Source organism: Blennius ocellaris (genome assembly GCF_963422515.1).
Source record: "Blennius ocellaris genome assembly, chromosome: 20".
Classification (NCBI taxonomy): Eukaryota; Metazoa; Chordata; class Actinopteri; order Blenniiformes; family Blenniidae; genus Blennius; species Blennius ocellaris.
In genome coordinates this window covers 2,905,749-2,930,090 of record NC_137669.1, presented here as the reverse complement: position 1 = coordinate 2,930,090, position 24,342 = coordinate 2,905,749, and the positions used below count along the sequence as shown (strand labels likewise).

General features: G+C 39.9%; 1 protein-coding gene across 1 annotated transcript; it reads left to right on the top strand.

Moving 5' to 3' along the window:
- Positions 1-184: 184 nt before the first annotated feature.
- On the top strand, positions 185-24,174 carry LOC308144974 (uncharacterized protein). The gene is made up of 25 exons (XM_080516278.1): positions 185-205; positions 301-430; positions 3,101-3,262; positions 5,750-5,887; positions 6,521-6,669; positions 6,940-7,043; positions 7,151-7,340; positions 8,069-8,200; positions 8,280-8,423; positions 8,776-8,908; positions 10,826-10,976; positions 11,583-11,719; positions 11,942-12,053; positions 12,415-12,478; positions 12,744-12,947; positions 13,087-13,232; positions 15,124-15,242; positions 15,450-15,571; positions 15,662-15,759; positions 16,360-16,496; positions 16,828-16,952; positions 19,328-19,473; positions 20,198-20,300; positions 21,157-21,293; positions 23,901-24,174. The coding sequence occupies exons 2-25, from the start codon at positions 301-303 to the stop codon at positions 24,022-24,024; spliced, it is 3,207 nt and encodes a 1,068-aa protein (XP_080372404.1). The 5' UTR covers positions 185-205; the 3' UTR covers positions 24,025-24,174.
- The last annotated feature ends 168 nt before the right edge of the window (positions 24,175-24,342 follow it).

The window sequence follows — 24,342 nt, the reverse complement described above, 5'->3', positions numbered from 1 at the left end:
TTGGTTGTGGTTAATTTTTCATTGTAGTTATCTGTTTGTTTATGATTGTGAAAATACAAAAAAACAAAACAACAACAACATAAAAAATAAAAAGAAGGTAAAAAAAAAAAAACAAACACCCCTAACCATAGCCACACCCTTCAGTATCAAATACTGGAAATCGAAACTCCAGGAAACACAACGGGACAGCTGTGAGGGCCTCGAGGTAAGCTATATGAGCTTGTTTGGCCCGATAAATATTTGTACATATATAACTAAACATGATAATGCATATACAGGATGTATTTATCATTCCTGCAGATGGATGCGATTTACAAGTTGCTGGAGAAGCACCGCCTGGAAGCTTATTACAATAGGTTTCTAGAGTTTGGAGTGAAAGATGAAAGAGACTTTATCGACAGCGTTACAGATGAAGACCTAACCAACCTTGGTAAGACTAAACTTTATTTCCTTTAGATTTCATGTTGCCAGTTGTGAACCTTACAGACAAAGTGTGGTTACGAAAGAATAGTAGAAAAAGTAATTCAGCCCTAAGTCGGGATAAAGGGGAGAAACAAACTGAGTATCTGAACAAAAACAAGTCTGTGGTGGCTCAATGGTTTAATCTGGTTCTTCTGAAGTCTTTTGTGGCATCAGTTAATCATGCATAAACAAATGTCAGCAGCTGCTTTGTTAGTCACTTTTAGAAATTGAATATGTTTTGGGTTATGAGTTGAGGGAAAACAAAAGGTGTATCAAGTATATTTTCAAAAAACACATCAACTGATCGGTTTAAAAATAAACTGTTTTCAGGCTCCTAAACTCCACCTGTTGTGAATGAAAGGACACAAATGGTGCGTGTATGTGAAATGGTGTTCTCGTGTGGATGGCCCCGAAGTAGCCAGAAAAGTTTTTTTTTTTTAACGGGTCCCAAAGTGGGGAGATTCCAAAACCTCGACTGCGCTGTAATGTTTGAATGGCAAACATGATCATCTGTGAAAAAAAAGAAACATGACATATGCTGAAGCCTGGTGTTGAGCCGTGGTTAGGTTCAAGGGGTAGAGCGAAGCGAGCAAACACGTCTGCCACGGGGGGGGAGGGGGAGGGGGGGGCGCGCCATCTTGGTGACATCTTACAGTGACATGTGGACAGAATTATTGTTGAGAATGCCAGGGAGAAAAAAGATTGTTTTGGCTCGTGTGCATGGGGTCTGAGAAGAGATGAAACAGAGTTAAAGGTGTACAGGAGGATTTTTCCGAATTTTAGGAAAGACCCGCCCTCTCCACCTTTTGAAGAAATGCACATGCGCAACGCTCTACCTGCTCCCGAGACGGAACGCCTACTAAAACGTGTGCGAGAGACGTGCACGAGCCCAGTTCTCCTCGTGCACGCTCTGTTGACAAGTCACAAGTCGGCATCGCTCACACAAACCGTAATAACTACTGACGATGCAAATTACAAAACAAACTAATCAACCCTGGAAAGTTACAATATAGACATAGATAACTTTTACTGGAAGTGATTTGAAATGGATTTCTCCAAATAGAATGCCAAACTTTACCTGTGGAGTAGAAACTTCACGACTGAATCATCAGTGGGAAGCCCAACCTGGGCTTTCAGCGCCATCGTGTGAAACAATCTCCCAAAAACACTCTGGTCTTCTTTCTCTCTTCCCAAGCCTTTCTCTTCTTCTCATACACTTCCAAGACACGTTTTCTCTTGCGACCCTCTGCCATTTTCAAAGTACCCGGTGAGAACTGCGAGCTCGCTGAAGGCGTAGCTCACCATATACACCTGAAAGCGCGCATGCGCAGAAAGTGAAAACTAATAGATCCACGCTACCCAGGGACGAGCACGTACGACGGCCTGACGTAATATATCACCAGAATGATTGACAGTTGGGAGGACCAATAGTCTTGATGATCCACCCGGAAATAGAAGATCCTCCTGTACACCTTTAATTATCAGAGAAACAGGTGGTTGTCTTCGTCTCAACATCCCGTAGAAACACGCGAGAACAACCAGAACTGACTTTAAACCAATCACCGAGCTCATGCTTCTGCCTTGCACCATTTCAAGAGGGCGGCGACAGGTCAACGAGTATGGCGGCGCCCGCAACACCGCCATCTTGGATTGCCCCACTGACACCTATTGCAAGTTTTGGACATGAAATGATGCTGACTGGTTTAATTTCATGTCAGTCACTCATAATGATCGCTACTCAGCCCTGCCCCCTCGAGGTGGCTTTCTGCAGCACCCCAGGCTGCACACACACACACACACACACACACACACACACACACACACACACACACACACACACACACACACACACACACACACACACACACGACTAAGATGGAGAAAAAAAATCAAGAAATCCTCTTTTTTTTATTGAAGATTATCTGTAATAAATGAAGTGAATACAATTCAAAGCCCATTGTTACTTTGTTGGCATAAACATTTTTTGACAGCATTACAGTTTATTAATATTTTAAAAATTCTATATATATGTGTATATATAAAAATTCTCTGTCTGTTTGTCTGTCTGTCTGTCTGTCTGTCTGTCTTTCTTTCTTTCTTTCGCTCTCTCCCTCCCTGTGAGGGTGGTACTCTGGCACTCTGGGTTGGCCAGCTGCCACAATTTAGCTATCTTATTTCCGTTCAGTGTTTCCGCTACATTCATTTCATAATGCGCAGGAAGTCTTTTAGCTGCTGAAGCCAGTTTAGGTAGCAGCAGGTCCATATCATTGTGAAATGAAAGTGAAACTCAGCAGAGCACTGAGCAGGCTGATCAGAGACTTGTGTTGAGTGATCCTGCATTTTGGGCAAATAAAGTGACAGACACAGAGAGCGGACAAAGTACATGGGCAAAAGCATTATCAGCAAATACAGAGGGCAGGAATTCATACATCGTTTAACACTTTCCACTTCCCACAAAGGATGGGAAATAAATGTATCAGGTCTGGATAATGTCAAGGATCGAAATGCCAAAACCTTGTTACTGTAATCATGCAGTGTTTTTCATAACTGTTTGCTTTGTGAGTCATGTCTTCACAGTGCGATATCAATGTACTGGCCTGGGCTATGGAACCTCTTGAACCTGTCTTTTTTTAAACAGGCTTCAGTCAAATGGAACGGAATCGTTTTGCTTCTATGCAAAAGACCATTGGGAGATTCAGAGCTCCAGCACACCCGGCTGCAGAATCCGTGCAAAAGTTAATGACGCCATTCACTGTGCTGTATACATACCCCAAATGTCCTGCACCTAAATGCATCAAAGGTAGGAATTTCCTAAATCTGCATCCTTTTTTTTTTTGGTTTCAGGTAAGCCAAGAGGTATGTTTTCGTGCAATATGTAATGATGTAATACTTTTTCACCTCATTATGTAATACCACCACATTTTGTAATAAAATTCTCACACAGAAGTTCTTGAATTTGTAATAACCCCACCCCCATTGTTTTTAAGAAAATGTATTAGTAGATTATGTAATAAACCATCAAGACTGCTGCCTTAATTAGAAAAAACGTAATTAAGTAATGAGGTGAAAATGTCGTAAATGATTACATATTGCACCATTATTATATAATGCGGCACTACAGGGTGATAAAATGCAGTCAGATCAGTGACTGTCTCTTTTAGTGAGAAGACAATAATGTAAACATCAAAAGGTGGACGACGTCACAGTAACTGGCTTAAACCCAAATGCAGACCCAGACACACAGGCAGCGTTCCCATTATTCATTTGTAATGGTTTCAAACCAATCGAGCAACATGGTACACAACTACAACTTCATGGTACACATCTACGAATTCCACTTTTATAAGTGCTCAAAACCTTTTCACCAATATTACCCTCATAAGTTGGATGCCACCAAAATATGGAAGCTGCAGAACAGAGGAGGACAGGACAGGAGGATGAGACCCGTCATAGAGAATTAGCTCGTAAATACAATCACACACAATCCACAGAACAATTCACTAGATTCCTACAAACCAATCGTCATGAACAATCATGATCTTCTTTCTCAAAGGCTACCAGGGGTGAAAATTGTTCAATTGAAACCAACTGCTTCCATGTGAGACTCCAGATGGACTGAAGTTTAAGCTAGCCGGGGTTTGAGGAGGGCAGATTGGGGGAAAACTCAATCATTAACTGTGATGTTTCGGCCAAATACAAGAACAGCAACTCAAAAGCAGAAACGTTAAAGATTATACTTGAGCAGCTGAGTTTCAGATTCACAAGACATTTCACAATTCTTTTAAAAAGGCTCACGTCTCTGCTGTTTTACATTAATCAATACAAGATGAAAGAGCTAAGCAGATTGCAGCTGACAAAATTATTTAAATCATAGTTATTTATCATGCTTGATAAAATATATACAGTAATTATATTTAAGAAAGGTTTTAAAGACTTGTACTAAATCTTTTAATAGTTTGGCTGATAAAGCCCTTGTCTGTTCAGTTCCATACGTGTGCAGTAATAAGGTCCACACCTCCACAAACACACAGGTTCGTCAGAGGCACGAACAAGATGTACAGTATGTGCATATTAAGCTCTTATCATGAGGAACAAAAATGTGGTCTTTATGTTTGATGACTGGCTGCAGACATACATGGTGTCTGTCTTTGGAACTGTAGTCACTAGAGGTCAACATAAACCTTAACTCCTGTCTTCTCTGGCCATGTTGAGTCTTACTATACTACATATACTACAGGCCATGATATTTATACTAACTAGGGCTGCTAATAATGATTATTTTAATAATTGATTAATCGGTTGATTATTTTTTCGATGAATCGGTTAAAAAACCCATTTGAAATTGTAGGACCAGTTAATATTGAACGAACCAAATGAATCAAATATATTCTGATTATTTAAAAGCACATAACTGAACCAATACAAAGATGTATACAATATATCCACATATATATACACATGTATATAAGTTGTATATAAGATAATTATTAAATAAGATTAAATGTATTTCAGGCACCACATACAGTCTAGTTTCATCCTGAGTGACCAGACTGCTGAAATATTGCTTTAATAAGCTTTAACTTTACACTTCAAAGTTTGTCTTTGTCGTGGTCACAGTGTATGGAATGAAATTGTCTATATGTTTACAAGATCAAACGGCGGTACGGAGCAGAAAGGTAAAGCAGTAAGGTAAGTCAGAGCCAAATCTGGTGCGTTTCCTCCATAGAAGGTCGGTTAAAAAGTAGGCGGGGCTTAGAGCTCCACCATATGTGATGTTACAACGGTAATCTCAGTCGGGGCGGCAGACCTTATGAATCCTCTGTTGTTGTTTACATCCTCTGCTTTGCACTGGTTGTTTTGTTTTGTCTCCCTGCATCAGAGCGCACTCCGGCGGCTAGCCGGTTAGCTCGAGTGCCGCGCCGCAACTTTGACGTTACCGAGAGAGCGAACGCTGACCGAGTGACGCATAAGTCGCACGACACAACGACTCGATAACGAGATTCGTTGCCAACACTTTTAATAATCAAATTTAATCAATTTTATCGACTCGTTGTTGCAGCCCTAATACTAACCTCATTTAATTGCCCACACTTGGCCCATTCAGTTGACAACATTTGAATCCACTCGCGATGGAGCTTCACATTTATGTGAATAAATATTATTCCTCTTTTAAAATGAGGGTTATTGTATCAACATTATGTTGAACTGGTTCCTGTAACCTGTGCGAATCTTCATTGGAATAAAATTGGCCAGTAAAGAAACGTGATCTTCGTGTTGTGTCAACCAGACATGGATCCAGCACAAAATACAGTGGAAGACCTGCTGTTGAGGATCTGCTACCTGGAGGACGTCGACTCTTCCCGAGGAGTCTGCCTCTTCACAGATGATGGGATGCCGCTGACTGACGACCCCTTCTTTAACTCATGTGAGCTCTTTCACTGCTGCTTCAATTATACAATACAATACGTATTTACAGGCTTTCTACTTCACAGAAGAATGTCAGAGTCGTGTCGAAGAACAAACGGTGACACATTTATTACAAGAAAACATTGTCAAAACTCAGGACTCCGAAAAAGGAAGTCCAATAAGTCTTAGAACACAATAAATAGGCTAGAAGTTACATAAAAATGATGAGAAATTTGTAAGCAATGAATACAGAATTACCAACAATTTAAATGTATAAACCTTCCATGACCACCCATTATAAAATTGAATGCCTGGAATTTTTCTCACCCACTTCCAGAAAATCCCATAAACAAAAACAAAAAAACCAAACCTGTTTCTAGAACCGGAAAGTCCCGTATTTCTTGTGAGAGAGTTACATATATTAATATTCTAGTTTGTTTTGAGTACTATTAGCCACAAATGGCTGTACAGACTTAAGTAGATGTTAAAATTGATCAACTTGCAACTCAGCTGTCGTATATAATTTTTTGTTATTTTGAGAATGAATTTTGTTAGTTTTTGATGCCACTGGGAAAAAAAAATCAATAAGTTATGCTTAATTACTGCTTAGTTACTTAGCTTGGTTACTGTTTTAATTTTGCTTTTTCCACAGGGTCTTTACAGGACCGCCACATTAAAAGCGATGATCTGATCTATGCCATATTCACACCAACGCAGAACCTGTCAACACCTGTTCCAGACTCGGAACTGGAGAACACAGTTCAGGGAACAGACACTGTTCGGTGCCACATAATGCTGAAGGTGAGTTTAATATATCTTGTATTTCTGAGCAACAAGTGGTTGAAAACCCCATGAAACCCCAAAATTGACAAGGAGACGAATAGATGCATGGATGGATGGATGGATGGATGGATGTTTGTCCCAATCAAATCCACCCGCTGAAACCAAATTGGTTCAAAGTCATTTATTCAATAAAAAGTGGGAAATCAATATGAAGCAACCTCATGCAGGACAAATGAGCTGGAATGACATTTGACTCATCTTTTCTGTCCCATGTCTCGTCCCTTCCAGGGAGACTATGAGATTTCAGCTGACCTGGAAAAGGACACAGTAGGAACTTTGAAGAAGAAGCTTGCAAACGAAAGTGGAATCCCGGCACAAGTTCTTCACTATGTGTAAGACCATTGTGTTTCACTGAGAGCATCACTTTTGGATCTAATTTATCCAGAATCAAGCTTTTATTCACGCTGGATTTATATCGTTACGGTCTGATTATTTTCAGAGGTTACGATGACATTGGCAACTCACTGGAAAGCTGTGGGATCACAGAGGAATCAACAGTGCAGTTTTCACTGTCCACATTCTCTGAAGAGGCCAATGATGCCAGTGCAGTCTTCATTGATGATGTGGTCCCTTCTGTCCAGCAAACCCCCAAAGGAATCAGCTTCCTGCTGTCGTCCCTCTACATCATTGTAAGTCGCAGCTTTGTTAATAATAATAAATATGCGGTCCCTGAATCAAAACATATTTGACACTGCTGATCTAAATCAAGATCACTGTTGTGTCACATATTGTCATATTGGTCATTGAGAGTCCACGATTCATCCACGACGTTTCTTCTTCACAGAAGTTGCATTGCTCTGAGGTATACCGTGAAAACTATAATCAAACACAACAATAACACAGTTGATTCATAAAAACGACAAAAACAATTACCTGCGTCGCTCGCTTTTCTGTGTTTTCTGAGAACATATGAAGGTTATTAATTACCGTGTTCGCCCAGATGAGCAAAAGAAAACGAGAAAAAAGGCAGACGGGATCTAAAATTGGCTGTTTAACCTGCTGGATCTTTCCGATCTCTGGGTCGCCTCCCGCGCTGCACAGTCACATGATATTTAGTACAGCTTTATAAATAAATCAAGCAAAAAGCAAGGCAATAATAATTGTTTTTACCGGGGCAACATTATTAAAAATGACCACAGGACAAATATTCTAACACTGCTTCCTTCAGTAAAATTCACTCAACGATCGTAAGATGAGGAACTTCTTGCGTTGTCGTGACTCCTACACGCCATTAGCTACACTCACATACTGACAAACATCCAGTTAGAAATTTCTTTCAATTCAACACATTTTGACTCTCACCCAAGAATGAAAAAATAACATTTGAAATGAAATGAATCCTATTTTTTCCATTCAGAAATACAACATGTCTGGAGACTCACAGCGGAATCTGATTGGCTACATTCGAAAACTGACTGGATGCAACCCTCTGGCCCAGAGTCTCTATCAGTTACTCTGCAAGAATGAAACCATATCCAGGAACCAAAAGGTAAACTTTGCATTATATTATACTTTTCTATATTCAAATGTGATGAAATTTGTTTCATTCTTTTTTGCTTTCAATACAGATCGCTCTGCTTGAGGGCCTGTACACTCTCTTCAGAGAGCTTTTACCGGATATTGGAACAAATCAAGGGGACAAAATCATTGAGGACCTCGATGTCTTTGAGTATTCGACCTACTGCTGGGCATTTCTTATGTCAAAAGCAAAGGTATATTGAAATTAGCTCAGCAAAGTGTTAGATGAGGAACATATTCTGCATTTCAGTTGCAAATATAGACAATAAAAATGTCTGATAAGGTGGACATATTGTGTCTCCTGCACTAGGAGTTAGAGATATGATATGTCAGAGTAAGGATAATGTTGTGTTTTCTCAGACCACGTTGAGATAGTATATCTCACAAGGGCTATAATAAATGATATCTCTTGTTTTGTCTGACAGTGGCAGACAAAACATGCTTGGTGGCAGTCACATGTTTACTGATTACAGGATTTTGGAGTTTAGAAATCATATATGATGGCTATCATGTTTGATAGACTGTACTTTACGTTTCTTTTCACAGAAAGAGCCTTCAGAATCTGAGATCTATGCACCATACGTTCTCAACCATGAAGGCAGTCGTTTCCGTGAACCAGTCACTGTGCCTGGTGTCCCAGGCGCCATGGAGAGAGCAACTGTGCTGCAGAAAATAAAAGGTCGGTAAAAAGATGGTTCCAAAAAATTTTTTGGGAATGACTTTGAACTACGTATAGATGGCACTCCAAATTCTCATTGTACAATATCTCATACACTTTAAGGGTGCCACCCCAATTAGGCCATGAGCCAGACCCCCGAAAACCCACTGGTCGCCTCACTGGTGCCTTGTTATGTCTCCAGTGTGTCTTCCTACATAACAAGGATACGGGTTCCCGTCGTCGATTAACCTTTGATTGATGTACACACCGGAGCTGCAGCCCGCTGCAGGAGCTCAACACACATACACTACAATACCCACAATGCCTTGTGTCCGTCTCAACTACGGCAGCCCGAGTAGGTGTAAATACACAACACACGCTGCCATAAAGCGGTATCAGGTGTTGTGGTATCAGTGGCACTTTAATGAGTACAAGTACTCATGCCTGGTGTTGAACCGATACCCTATACTGGTATCAGTATCCGTGTATCCCGACTATGTCTTCATGATCACCACCACCTGGAATAGCAGCGATATTACTAGCATGAGTTTATACACATGTATGTATTTTCATCACAGTATGGGAGTAGATCTGATAGCTTCTTCGTCAATAATGATCAATACTGTAAATCGAGACCTCTGCAGTGACCTGGAAATAAACAGCATAAAAAACATGAAACAAAAATATTGAAAATGTTGATTTTAGATGAAAAAACGTAACTGGAGATATGGTTGAAAAATGAGAACAAACGTATCCTCTTGGACAAACATTGTTCCCACCAATGGTGCATTCGTTTTCAGTATATCTCAAGGAAGGTTTTTAGTGTTCATTTGTTGCTGTAAGTGCTTTAGTTACCAAGATATCAGTAAAATGTGTGATAACATTTGTTAACTCAGCAGTTTTTGTTAGTTTTTCTGTATATTGGGCATATTTTTATGTAATTTTTAACCAATATCAAGAAACAATCACCTAAAATGTTATATATTTAATTTTCCTTCCTCATTAGCGTTCCACATGTAAAATATTTTCACTATATTGGGCATCGATCACAACATTCGACCACTTTTAATGAGTTTCACATTTTTCATTGAAACCGCACAGAAGAAAAAGACATTTAGGGTGATAACACCAAGAAGGCCAAGAGGTATGCAGACAGGGCAATCACATTTTTTTTCATGTCTCGGTTCAAATATCTTACTAAAAATCACAATGAGCCTTACTTACTATGAGTGAGATGACCAACCCCCTGAGCTCATGGTCTAAATGCAATAGGATGGGATTAGATGAAGATGTACGCACATTTATGACAGTGTATTGAGCAAATGCAGGATTGAAGCAAGATTATTTGACATGTACGATCATGTTAATTTGCAAGTTTGGGTTTTCCTCATATTAAGACATTTGTGTGTCTAGTTAAAAGGCAGCCTAATGACTTTTGCCGTTTTCGTAGTGCATTAAAACTCCTCAAGTTATACCATTATGACTTGGGCACGTTGTACATCTGTCAGAGGCACTGCAAGTCAAAATAGTAACATCTGGAAATATCCCGTCTCAAGCAGCACGCACCAAATCAGTTTCACCTGTTGCAGCCTGATACAGTCGCTGCTAAATGTGAGGAGTGGGTTACTGTCAGACCTCAGGCTTCTCTTTTCATCGTCAGTGTGCCACCACTGCATCGCCTCAACAGATTAGTTGGTGTCATTAATCTGATGGAACATAAAGTATATTTCAAGAAAACTGAATTACTGCTAGGTGGTAGAAATAATATAACAAAATTAGTATTTTGAAAAGAAAAATAATCCAGTATGTACTTTTTGGGAAAATGTATTTTATTGACATGAAACTTTACACAACTCAATCTATCTTTTTCTTCACTTTATAATTTGTCAGGCAGCGATCATGTTCCAGAGTCTAATTTTCATTGTGTTTGTTACTTAGATGGAGAAAAGATCCCAAACTGCAGTGAAGACATCTTGAGAGAAACATCCCTCAAGAGAGACCTCGTCATTGAGAAAATGTTGCTCAGTGTTCATCCCTCAGTTACAACATACCATCTTTGGATTTCTCTTCACAGTGTCACCAACCAGAAGTATGTATTAATCAATGACATGTTCTTTAAATGTGCTTAGAGACTGTATACAAAGCAGTGTTTCCATGTACTTCTGTACAATGCAAAGACATGATAATATTACTTACTCTGCCAATAAAACAATGGTAAAATGAAGTAAATGCTCTTGAACCGATGTGAGAATATACATACAAATACCGTAATTCTTTTTGTAATAAGTAATTTCCTCCTTGAATAGAAATACACTAAGAGAAGTTAAAATACTAGTTTTGATTAAAATGCAAAAGAAAGAAAAGCAATAGGAAATGACTAAAGCTTCTCATTAACACATTTTATTCAGGGTAGAATAAAAACATGTTGAAAGTAGAACATTTTACAATTTCCTTGTGCCAGCTCGTGTTTAATAAAAGGCTGTAATAGGGATACCTACAAATAATGATTAAAAAACAAAAAGCTTGAAGAGCATTTACCAGCCAGTTAGGTTGATTGATGGAGTTAATAAAATTAGTTTTCGAGAGGATAGACATTATCAGAAGGGAAGTTGGGGAAAAGTTCAATAATTTAGAAGATTAAATGGTACCCATGGCATTTTGAACACACTAAGATACTGATCCATCTGTGTTGCAGCTTTGAAATACACACAGGGAAAACGCTTGCAGACATGACAGAGGAGATGAAAGCTTTCCCTTATCTCAACGTGACTCCACCGCTGCTTTTGAAGGATATTGGACTGCAGGACCCTCGGCTGGTTTACCTCAGTGAAGGTACAATGTGTCCTCTCCTCTTTGTCTAAATTTTCACTTTTTAAAGTCTTCTGTACGCATTGGTCATTTATCAGAAACACTCCACAGTGCAGAGACGGCCCGACATCTTGACAACAAACCCCCAAGTTCTCAACCTGTGTGCGGCTTTTGATGTTCTAGACCAGTAGAAAAAGTCTTTCTTGGAATGACAAATCTAAAAAACTATTCTTGTATCTGTTTCAGATAACGTTGGTGTTTATGAGGGCAAAAATAAATCAACACCTGAAATGATTAATGTCTATGATTGTCTTGCTGGGGAAAGGAAAACTGTGGATGTGAACACACTGGCAGCTTCGTAAGTACCGATAAGTCATTCATGCAACAGTGTTGTGGTATTTAAATACAACGCATCAAGGTTTATAAATCAGCCAAAGGTTAGGTTTGAGGTAGAATATTTCAGTATTTTATAAATTATATTTATTTACAATGAAAACAAATAAAACAGATTCTAACTACGTGTGTGTGTGTGTGTGTGTGTGTGTGTGTGTGTGTGTGTGTGTGTGTGTGTGTGTGTGTGTGTGTGTGTGTGTGTGTGTGTGTGTGTGTGTGTGTGTGTGTGTGTGTGTGTGTGTGTGTGCGCGCGCGTGCGTGCGATATATGAATTGTATTTTACTGCAGATTCATGATAGTAAAACATGACGTTTTCTGTTTTTCAGAACCGGTGATCGTAGGGATGATCAGTCATTTGTCACAACCAGGAGTCCAAAGGAAGCCATACTGGTAATTCTGATTTCTCTTTAGCATTCATTAGTCATCAGCTGGACTGTAAGTTTAACATCAATGTCTTCAGGTAAATATTTTATGAAGAATACCACCCGAGTTAGCAGTAAAGTCAACATTTGTTGGAGATTTTTTTGTAAATCTTTTAAATTAAAGTTTCCATTTCTGCTGGGGGTTGCTTGTTCCATGATAGAAAAATAAATATAGCTCTATTGGCACACGGGCAAACGATTATTTCTTTTTTTTTTTCTCCACGTGTCTTCAGGTTCTGATAGATTCCAGTTCATCAATGTCTGAGAAATGCTACGGAAATGTGAAAATACACAAGATCCATGCAGTAAAAGAGCTTTTTGACAACTTTGCATCACGAACGATGGCTTACGATTTTCACCATGTTATTGGCCTGGTAAAGTTCGACTCTGAAGTTCAAATGCTCCACACCTTTACAGAAACACTTGAAAAGTTCAAGGTAAGTCTTGTCTTAAATACTGTATATAAACCTTCAGTGAGCATGTCAGACTTGCATGAAGGTTTTCATATGTCCTGTGTTTCTGAATGTTTAAGAGCATATGGGCTTGAGCTATGATATAAAAGTGTTCTGTTTCTAGGAACATATCCGCACCATTGAGCCCTGTGGACAGACAAAGCTGTATGATGCACTACAACATGGAAAGCTTGAGCTGGAGAAAATCAAGATCAAGTTCCCAGACTGCAGACTTCGTATTCTGTGTCTGACAGATGGAAACGACGTTGGGTACATTTCCAATAATGCCAGTTCGCTTTTAATCTCACAGCTTAGATTAGATGGATGTCATTGATCATTCAACCAGTCTGATATGTGAACAAACATGTAGCTTATTTGCAACATAGAGCTACAGTTTGTAATATTTCATTTATTAGTTTATTTGGACGGGACAGTGCATGTTAATGAATAAGCCATGAGGTTACTGTCAATATGCCAGAGTTAGCACAAGGCTAATTTCCATCTGTTGTCCCAAATAAAAACATACAAGGTTACAAACATATGAAAACAATAAAAACATATTAAAAAAATATGGTAAAACAAAGACGATAAAATAATTCTTCCTAAAAACTAGGGATGAGCGAGTACACTACTATCTGTATCTGTTCAACCATCTAAATGATCTGTAGCCGTAGCCGTACTCGGAGTGGGCGGGGCCTATCCAGAAATGGGCGTGGTTCAATTGAAACGGGGTGGGGCTTAAATCGGTACATTATTTTAAGTCTGAAATTGATATGGATTTCCTGAATGGAGGCGGGTCTCAATGGGATGTGGAGCAGTGAGTCAAGAAATCCATTCCACAGTTTGCAGCCAGTTAGCAGGCAAGTGTCGTAACACTGTTCTATCCAACTTTTCATGACATTTTTGCTGTTTGGACGTATTTTATGCTCAAATCACTGCAAAGCAACAGAAACGTGGATGTTTGCTCAGCCGTTGTACAGCGAGGCGCTCTGCCGCCAGATGTCAGCGTTTTAAAATACCAGCTTGCCGAGGAGAACAGCTCTGACGTCAAAACAATGAACAGCAGCTCCTCCGCTGTAGCAGGAGATTCACACCTCAATTGAAGCTCCGTCCTCCTCCACGCTAAACTCTCTGAAAATAGTCCCAATCATTTGTGCTGCATTAGAGCTGGAAACACTGCAGTTTCTGCTCTGTTGCTAAATAATTTCCACAAGGTTTAATAAAGTGATTCTGAGGTTTTAAATATATAACTGGTTTATTATGAGATGATGACGTCACTCAGACCCTCACATTGTCCAAATTGAACAAAAATACTTTGTCCGGCTTCCTTTTCTCACCTTCTACTAACCTCAAGTTGTCTTTTGAGAGAAAACATGCAAACATTCCTACATTTCATACTTTACTGTCGAGGGGAGTTTATTACAGCCTCATATAAAATCAACAATAATGATAATAATAATAATAATATTACAGCTCCGGTATCGGAATAATATGAGTATCGGCAGATATCCAAATTTAGGTATCGGGATCGGAAGTGAAAAACGTGGATCAGTACATCCCTATACTCTGACGATTAACATGGCACCAGAAAGAATAAGTAAAATGCAGAATTTAAACCGGAAAAAAAAAAATCGAACATGAAACAGAAAACAAAAAGAGCAGCAGAACGAGTTCAGAGTGCACAAGACACTTGTGAGGGACTGGAGAAAAGCAGAGACTGTTACTGTGATGAACACAGCGAAGGCTAATCGTGGGTTCATCATGACATCACAGCAAGAGCCGAGGAACAAATTCACAGAAGGTGCTGGAACAGCAGCAGCTGAATCAGAGTTATCAACACTGCAGTTACGTCTGGATAGGAAAATATAATTGCAACTAATACAGCAATGCAATATGTGTTTGCATTTATTTCCTCTTCATGACATTTTTTGTTTGATAGATGTAAATCACACTGAGTGGCAACTTCTAGTCCAGAAATTACAATATATCGTATCATCGACACTATTAAGAATTGTGTGTGTGTGTGTGTGTGTGTGTGTGTGTGTGTGTGTGTGTGTGTGTGTGTGTGTGTGTGTGTGTGTGTGTGTGTGTGTGTGTGTGTGTGTGTGTGTGTGTGTGTGTGTGTGTGTGTGTGTGTGTGTGTGTGTGTGTGTGTGTGTAGGTCCTCCAGCATGCCGGCTGATGTTTGCATCAGTCTAATAAAATCCAACATCACTGTGGATTCAATTCTTCTGGGAAAGGTGGAGAACACTATTCTCCATGGAATCAGCATTGCAACAGGTGGAGTTTTTCTTGTGACCTTCTAAAGTAAATATACATTGTAGAACACAAAACCAATTTGATGTAATGTAAATCAATTTAAAAGGGAGACAATGACTATAACTTACAGAGGGTTACATAGAGATCCAGGGAAAAGTTTTAAGCAGGGATACCATTAAGTTGTGCTTCCTTTTCTTCTGTTAAACTTGAGTAATCTTATCTTTTCAGGGGGCTGCTGTTTCAAACCGGAAACCAGCATAGATGGTCTCAGACTTTTTGAGATTGAGACTGTTCTTTCTTTGGAAATGAGGAAACTCAAAAATAAAGCTGACCCATCAACCATCACTAAAGTTAGTCATTACTGCAAATATATTCAAATCAAACGCAACCCTTTGGCATTACAACAACAGGCTGTATAATATTGTTTTCTCCTATTACAGGCTGTTTTGCAGGGTTTCTTCACCACTCATGGGTATGATACATTCCCAGAAGCCATTCTACCAAGTCAGATCACAAGTAAAGTGACTTTAACGCACAAGTAAGTCACACAGAGCTAATTCCACAATTCTTTTGAATATGCCTGTCTAACGGAGTGTGGAATTATTTATTTCTAGAGTTTGTGGACATTAATTTTTTGTTTCATGTTATATATAGGGAATGTTTGAGTGACAGGGAAAAGGAAAGAAATGTCAGACTTGTATTATGATAACAGTAAATGTTCAATGGTGGCAGACATACATACTCAATGTTGTGGTAAAAAAAATGGATCTGTGACAACATACCATCAGTTATTAATATCTTATGGCAATAATGAAGAAACCTGGCAGTCAACTACCCAAGTCACTGGGTGGGAGATTTGGCTTGGTTGGAGAGATGCAATGTCATTTAGGCTCTATAAGGAGGCTCTTTGGCTGACACTTTGAAAAGCCTTGAATCAAAATTAGACATTTGTTCTGCTCCTCACAATTATACCTTTAAGTACTTTCCTCTTATTGACATTGAAAATGTACTTACTGAAACCAAGGGATAATGAAAAAACCAGAATATGAAACCCAGCCTTGTTGCTTAATGACATATGTCAATCTCCACAAAATGTTAGTCAATCCATTGAATTAAGATTTAAAATAATTTGCATCAGTGCTCTGAAAAAGAGGATCCTGGAGGCCAAAGACGGTCGTTTGATGGACAAGGAAAAACGCATCATGGAGGAGCTGAAAAGTCTGCACTGTGACCCACATCCTTTCTTCACCATCCTTCCCTCCGAGTCGGACTTCAGTAAGAGCCACGTTTGATTATGGTTTCTCAGTTACATTTGTGTTTCACACCATACAATCATAGCCTGTATTCATGGGTGCAGCTGTAGTACAGTTTACTTCAGACTGGACAATTTCTTTCTTCACTTGACTCTCTCTTGTCCAACATCACGATGCTCTCTACCCCGGCTCATTACATTGATACAGTTGGCAGGTTGTAGTGCAGTAGTGCTTCATCTGGCTAAATATCATGAAACAACATTAAATCTATATGTTGATAAATTTGTACATCTCTAAATTCAACCAACATCAAAGATTAGTCAACTGTTGCATCTTATTTTCATCTTTTTCAGCATTCTGGAAACTTCTCATGGAGGGACCTCCTGACACCCCCTATGAAAAAGGGGCCTTTGAGTTGTTCTGCCAGTTTGGGCCAGACTACCCAGTGAAGCCACCAACTGTTCGCTTCGTCACACGTGTATCCTGAATAAATGACCTGCTCCCAATTCCAGATGACTACCATTGGGGGGTTCACCGGGGGGTGGGGGTGAGGAAAAGCAGCAAGGTCCACGACTGATGACATGCGCTTAAACTTGTGAAGGACAATTGGTGCCATTACTTTTGCTCTGGCTTTGCTTTCTTCTGACGGAGCCATTTGACAGCAACCTCACTGTAAACAAGTGCTCAACAAAGCCACACAATACAAAGATTCAAGCAAGTCTTGGATTAGAATAATTGGATTTGCATCCAATTTGCATTCATTGGCCAAAAATCCACACAAAACCACTTGGGAACCCCAGAAGGAACTTCATCAGTGGTGAAGATTTTGTACTATTCTCCTGAGGTTTTCCCTCCCTTACCTGAACGGAGGCACGTTTGGTTAAACTAAACAAACATCCCCTGAGGGGATTCCTTTTTTCATCATTGACTCATCAGTGGACCTCCACATTACCATCGTGGGTATTAAGGTTCTCCTAGGCTTACTGTGGTGGGGATTGAACCTGTGACCTTCCAATGCCAAGTGCAGCCCTCACTTTTGGGGGGTCCGTTTACACAACACCAGTGTTCTGATCCACTGCATGCATGATTTTTTTAAGCCAGCTCCCAAGGAACTTCTCTTTCAGGGTTGCGATTCCCCCCAGCAGAGACTGCCAGAGGCTATGGAGCTCTGTTACTGCGCATGTACAACTCCACCAGTGGTAAATAGTCCTTCTGGTCATGTGCCAGTAAACAAACATGGCCGACCCGTAGTGGTTTGACTCACGGTCCGTATTCTACTTTTATAGTCCATAATATTGGGAGTTTAGTAGTTTAAACGCACCCCAATATCATCAGATTCGTCATCAGTCCCCCAGAATGTTGGATTCTCTCCATTTTGTTAATGTTTATAGGACGTTGCTCTCTGCACCCATGTATGTGTGGTTTCATTACAAAAAAACGCAACCACACCCTCCAGTGGCACTGCATACTAACTGCATCATTGTCAATGTGTCCACTGCTGCAGTGTAAACGCAACAGTTTTTTGTTCAAACAGATTTTTACTCTGGCTGTTACTTCCTTCTGGACCAGGTGCCTCCTTGCTTTGCCCTTAGCCTTGCTTTAGTTAGTGGATGGAATATTGCCGAGTCCAGCTCAGTCTACAGTCACGGTTTCCAGTGCTCTGTGGTGGAGCCAATATTTGGCCTGGTCCACTGCATCGCATGCCCTCTATGTCCTTCTGGTCCTCACCTTAATGCCTGCCTATGGGACGTTTGGATCCTTGAAGTACCTGTTTGGTAGCAATGCCCTTGGGCAACCTTGACATCCTCGCTGATTCTGTTAAAGGGGAGGGTCAGTTTGTTAGTGGTGCCATAGAGGTTGATGCTGCTTAAACTTCTTGGGAGTCCCAACCAACTTTGGAGGGGCCAGCAGTAACTGATGGCATCTGGATACTGTTAAGAGTGAAGAGGAGTCGTCAATAACCTTCCCTGGCTTCATTATCAAGGATCTGGATTTTGCTGATTTGAAGGACGTCCGGGCCCAAGTGAAAAGGTTGTCCAAGCCCTTTAGGATCCACCTGCCTCCTGGGAATGACGAGGTCTTACTGTCAATTGGAATTACAATTGTTCAGATTATTTTTCTGATCAAGTCAGCCTCAGTGTTATCAGGCGTACAGCAGAGGCAAAGAGCCCAATAATCATATAGCCGGCAAAGTCCCTTATAAACATTGAATAGCGAGAAGCTTCATGCCTCATGAAGTCTCATCAACCTCTGAAAGGTTATCAAGAGAAAGGAAAGGCTCCTTTGAATTCTGTTCAGTGTACATTGTTTTTTGTGTTACCCCACCAACCATGAGGTGGCTCTTGGAGAGCACGAGAGAGGTCCCTGATCAGAACCCATCAAAGGCCCAATGGCCTTAAGAGTTTTGAAGAGATCCACAAATTTGAGGATATCATCTGTTTCCCTGGAGCGGCAACAAGAGGGAACGTCCATTTTTAAGGGAGGCTTGGAGTCAACTATTGAAGTCTTGACAGCTTGATTGTTGAAAAAGCGTGCAGAAGTGACAGATGTTTGGGTAGAGTAATCATTTTTCTGTATGTACCTTCATCAAGCTAGTGGATGTGTCAAACGTGGGCGGTAAGTCCTGTATTGTTATTGTTCTTTGCCGAGGTGAGTGAGGTCGATTGAGAGGAGCTTTACAATGCTTTTTGAAGACACATCCATCCCAAACACCACCTCTGAGACTATATACACCATGAGCTAAGATGCTATTAAGTTAAAGTCTCACAGAACTGAAATGTCAAAACAGCAATTTCTATCACTTACAATCTCTTCCACTTTGATCGGACTAATATTTTCTTAACACATGTGAAGATATACCACTGCAACATTAACAGTGTAGGACGCATCTGCCACAACATATTTGACCGTAATTGGAGTGCCCAATATACCATGAGAGATATCCTCGATGCTGTGTTTGGACTGCTGATCAGTCCTGAGCCTGAAGATCCACTGGACAGGTAAGATTCGAAGACTCAAACATGCTTATGCTACCAATACATCTTCAGACTGACGTGGCAGATAATTCATTACAACTGAGTATTCCAGCAACATACGTTTCATCAATGTACCTACGAATAGTGATGGCCAAATGAAGCTTCAATGAAGATTCATGAACCACTGTCTGTATTTTCTGACTCCACCAGGTGGAACTCTTGGTTTGAAGATAGAGGCTGAAAGACTGTCAATGAAGTGTGTTTTCAAACATTTATTAAACAGACAGTGCCATCTAGTGGCTTCAAAACATATAGCAAGTGGTTCATGAAGCTTCATTGAAGCTTCATTTGGCCATCACGACCTACCAACATCTCGACATCTGGATTTTGTCCCAATATCTGATGACAATTCTGATTTATTTTAATCTTCCACATTTTCACACTAAACAATGAGTAAATCACATTGCTACAATATAAGACAACAAGAAACACAACATGCAGAATATGAATGTCATGTTGAATGAAATGAAAACCCTCAACACAGAACACACTAAGGTTTTAAGCATCACCATGTTCAATAGACAAGACAAGAGGTCTGTGCTACGAAGCAGGATTGACAAACTCGGGATATCTCTTCTTTATCTGGATTGAAATACCGAGACGTGTCTGTTATTGTGAAAAAATTGCCTTTTTTTTAAAGTTTAAATTTTTTTTTTTTAAATGTTGGCATCATCTTTGTTTACGGTAGCATTCTGGCTGAGGAGTACCTGACCAACCGTGAGACCTATCAAAAGGCGGCTGAGAAACACACAGTGGAAACTGCAGCGGAGTCTGTGGATGACAAGGAGAAGGTAATGAATGGCAGTATAGGTTGTGAAAATAACTGTAAAAACTTACACTAAAGAGGAAATATTGGAAATTTGAGGGTCAATTCATCTAATTGAATCTCTAACCACATCTAATCAGAATCACAAGACTTTAATAATCCCAAGAGCAATTTATTAATTTATAACTAATAATTCCAAATTAATTCTTAATAGCGTCATCATTATATGAGTTCAAGAACTTTAAGAGTTATGATATTTAGATATTTAATTAATTTATTAATTAAGGTTACTTATTAATTTGAAGCTCCTAAGAGTCAGATAAATCATTGTATTAACTGTGAAACAAAGCTACTTGATCTCTTTATCTAGGCGATAGTATGTTCTTATAATGCAGTGGAATTAACATACTAATCACACATTTCCACATGCTTTTTAAGAACGGCATCATATTTAGCATATACATTTTAAGGGGTTTATGAGAATTTCTACTGTCAAGATCAAAACCAAAGGCATACATTGAAAAAAGTCAACTCAGTAAAGTATAAAGTTTTGAAATAGTCTAGTAGTTGCTCCTTCCTTGTGGAGCCTTACTGTCCCAGTGGTTTCTCCAGGAGTTCTGCAGGATGGATGATGATCCGATTCTGCCTGGTCTTCACCCAGCCACTTATGATGTGTCTGTTACTTGAGCTTTCAGAAGAAATTATGTAACTCTAGTTTTAATCTGGCGGGATTTTCTCCACTTCAAACAACAGTTCTATATTACAATCCATAGTTTCATTTAAGTGAAAAGAAAACTATAAAATGTGTCACTACACAGGTTGTCACTGTTCTTCTGTCAACAATTTATAAGTGGGAAATGTATGACGTCTTTGATTTGTAGAAACTTCTGGAGCCTCAGAAAGAGACTGTACCACCTCATCTCCTCTGTCCACTGACCAAGAAGGTGTTTGTTGATCCTGTGAGAACTGAAGCTGGGATGGTGTATGAACGGAAAGCCATTGAAAAACACCTGATAACGTGAGTTCATTGTTGCATTTATCATTCTTGAGATACATTAAGTTTGTCTGAAAAATGTCTCTGGTAGACAACAATAACCAAAAGTACTGTTTCCAAATCCAAATCTGTTCAATGGTTCAATCGCAGTAATAAGACCATTCAACTTGGTCAAATACCTGCTGTGCATCCAAGGACAAGACTAATGTAGCTCGAGTCCCAGCATGTTTTAAATAAATAGTTGTTATGATGCCTTATGACTGAGAAGCTAACCTGGCAGGGTTGTGGGGATAATTGATGAAGGGCTTGTTTTGCAGGCTCGCCATCACGTTAGTGAGCATCTTCCTATCAAAGTTCTGCAAGGCAACTGGCCTGTACATGCCCGGGTTTTCACAATGAGACAAACATTATGCGCTTTATTATGTTGAGAGTTTAGCATTCTTTGATTGTATGGGCTCAAATATTCAAAAGCACCCGAATACATCTGGCTCCACTGCCTTGCTGAGGGAATATGATGCAATACTTTTCACACTCGGTTAAAGTAGATCATGTGCAGCAAAAGCAGATCACTGATGCCAAACCGTGTACGACCCTGGCACACATCCACCACTTTGAGGATAACGAGCTGATTTTGTGGCACATCAGGATGCAACCTATGGGGTTCAATGGGTGAAAGATCGAGATTTTCTTCAGACTACACAACAGAAGTGATGGCCCAGCTGCATGCTTTCCAAGACGTCATGCAAACATTGATCAAAAAATTAGACGCACCACGCTCTGTCTGGCCAGTCTCAACTTCCAGCACAATGGGTCAACACCTGTAATTTCCAACTGTCTGAAAGAGGCAGTAGAGTATCTGGAACAGACCTGCACCCCAGAAGAAGACACTGATCAACATGCAACTCTAATTTTGGATTTTATGAAGGTTTTGTGAAGTTTACCAGAAGTTTACTGCAGCTCCATTAAAAAAGCGGCTGCTTTTCCCGAAGCTTCTGGGGGTTGAGGACGGTGGCAAATGTCAGCTCTTTGTCATCTTGAAAATAATATAATGGCAAATAATATAATCCTGAATCCTGACATGGAGTTTGTTGTGAGCGCGGGTAAATTGCACCGGACCTCTGTGCACTCAATGACCTCTTGAAAAAAATGTGGGTAATAAATCTGCATCCAAATGTCTTTATCTTCCCCTTTAGTCATTGTAGGTTGACACAACCGCTATTAAATAAACACAACTATATTTTTGTTTGTGCAGCTCGCTACAGATGCAGCCAGCTAGCGCTGGAGAATGAACTCTCTGACGAGCCAATCAGAGGGCTTGAATCCACTGATGTCACGCTCGGCCTTCTAGAAGGCCCTGATGGTCAATATCAAAACCTAACTGGTTGAAGCAGCAGCGTGACCGACACTTGTTTTACACTGCAGACGCCTGCAGAACTGAAAGTGAAGGCCTAAGGCAGGTTTCTTTACCCGGCAACAGGTGATGGCTGAAATATGATTGGTTAAATATATTAACCTGGAAATGCATGTCTGGAAGCAGCGCAACCGGGGAGAAGCTCTGAGACGAAATGGACAGACCATTTGGAATTATTTAAAAAGTATTCATAGACATAATATTATCAACATCAATCTGTGATCAGATTTTTTTCTTTGGCCTGCAGAGAAGCCGTGAAGGACCTGACGGTCTGCTACGGTCAACAAACATAGAGAAAGTTTATCCCGGTGGCTCCTCTGGCATTGCAGTTGACATATCAAGATGACTAACCTTAGCATTAGCATTGCTAGCTGCCCCTGGGACGGGGAGGAAACGCTCGTCTTTGACATGGATCGAGCTTCTGATCCGATTGTTTAAAGAAGAGGTAATGACCATTTGGAACGTCACAAAGAGGAATACATAAAAACACGTCTACAACCAACACCTGCACACTCGCACTGAACTGAACACCAGTCTGGACTGGTGCAGGAGATTCATGTGGTGTAATTAGCCGTCTCGTAGAGAAGAATTGTGGTCCAGCGACTCCAGCCTGAACTCTGACGACACTGAGAAGCTGCGGTCTTTACAGTTTATCTCATCAATCTGAGGAAAAAAACACCCAGACCCCCTGAGTCAAAGAGGAAATGCCCATCAAATACAAGTTTATTTTTCCCAACAGGTCAACATCCTTCAGTGTAAACACACAGATTGGCGATAGTGAGGTCCTGAGAATGAAGAGTAGGCCTCTGTCATGCTGCATTTCTAAATTAAACTTAGTCTGTATGTTGTCCTGAAGAACTGATGGGTGGTACGTCGTTCTCGATACTGTGACATGTTCATTTGTTCACACATGTTCATTTCAATAGGTTTCAGTCATATATATTGTAAATAATGTTTTTGGTTCCCCAAACAATGTTTGAACTACAAGCCCTTTAGAAAAAAAGCTCATGTTCCATTCAGACCAATACTGTGGTGAAAATAGAGACGTGACATGGCGCTACTTCCTGTATCACATGTAATTTACTCTATAGAACTAGAGAATTCATGGGTATTTGTGTTTCCCAGTGTGACTTTGTGTCTGTATGGTTTCAATTTCGATATTTTCGCATTTCTCATCTTTTTTTTTATTTTTAAAAACTGTCCCACAAATGTTTTTACAGGAGCAAACATGATCCATTTGCTGAACCAAAGAAGATTGTCAGAAGAACTAAGCTGAAGCCAGACGTCAACATGAAGAAAATGGTGAAAGAATACCGGTCCGGTCAAATTCGAACCTGGGTGTAGTGAAACTTTGGACCTGATCTCCACTGTGCCCTCGATGTTGTTCTTATGTCATATTTGAAGTTCATCAAATTCATATAATTCGTTCCTTGGGTTATAATCACATTTAAATATTTTGGATTGAAGATTTTCTGAATAAAGTTTGTTATTCTCTTCACAAAGAAATGCCTTTTTCCACTTATTATTTTTAATTAATATGCAAGATCGATAAAGTCACAACAGTCTTATTGTAGTCACACACTTTCATGATTTTCTTTACACACATTTGAGGAATTCTGAATTTCACTGGATTAACAGTGAATGCTGATCAGAGTGAAATTA

What these genes read in the sequence shown, in the direction of transcription:
- LOC308144974 (XM_080516278.1), top strand. Translation starts at nt 301, where the DNA reads ATGGATGCGATTTACAAGTTGCTGGAGAAGCACCGCCTGGAAGCTTAT. An exon ending in CCTGAAGATCCACTGGACAG is followed by an intron (nt 19,474 to 20,197) that starts GTAAGATTCGAA and finishes TGTTTACGGTAG; the next exon opens with CATTCTGGCTGAGGAGTACC. An exon ending in CTGTGGATGACAAGGAGAAG is followed by an intron (nt 20,301 to 21,156) that starts GTAATGAATGGC and finishes TTTGATTTGTAG; the next exon opens with AAACTTCTGGAGCCTCAGAA.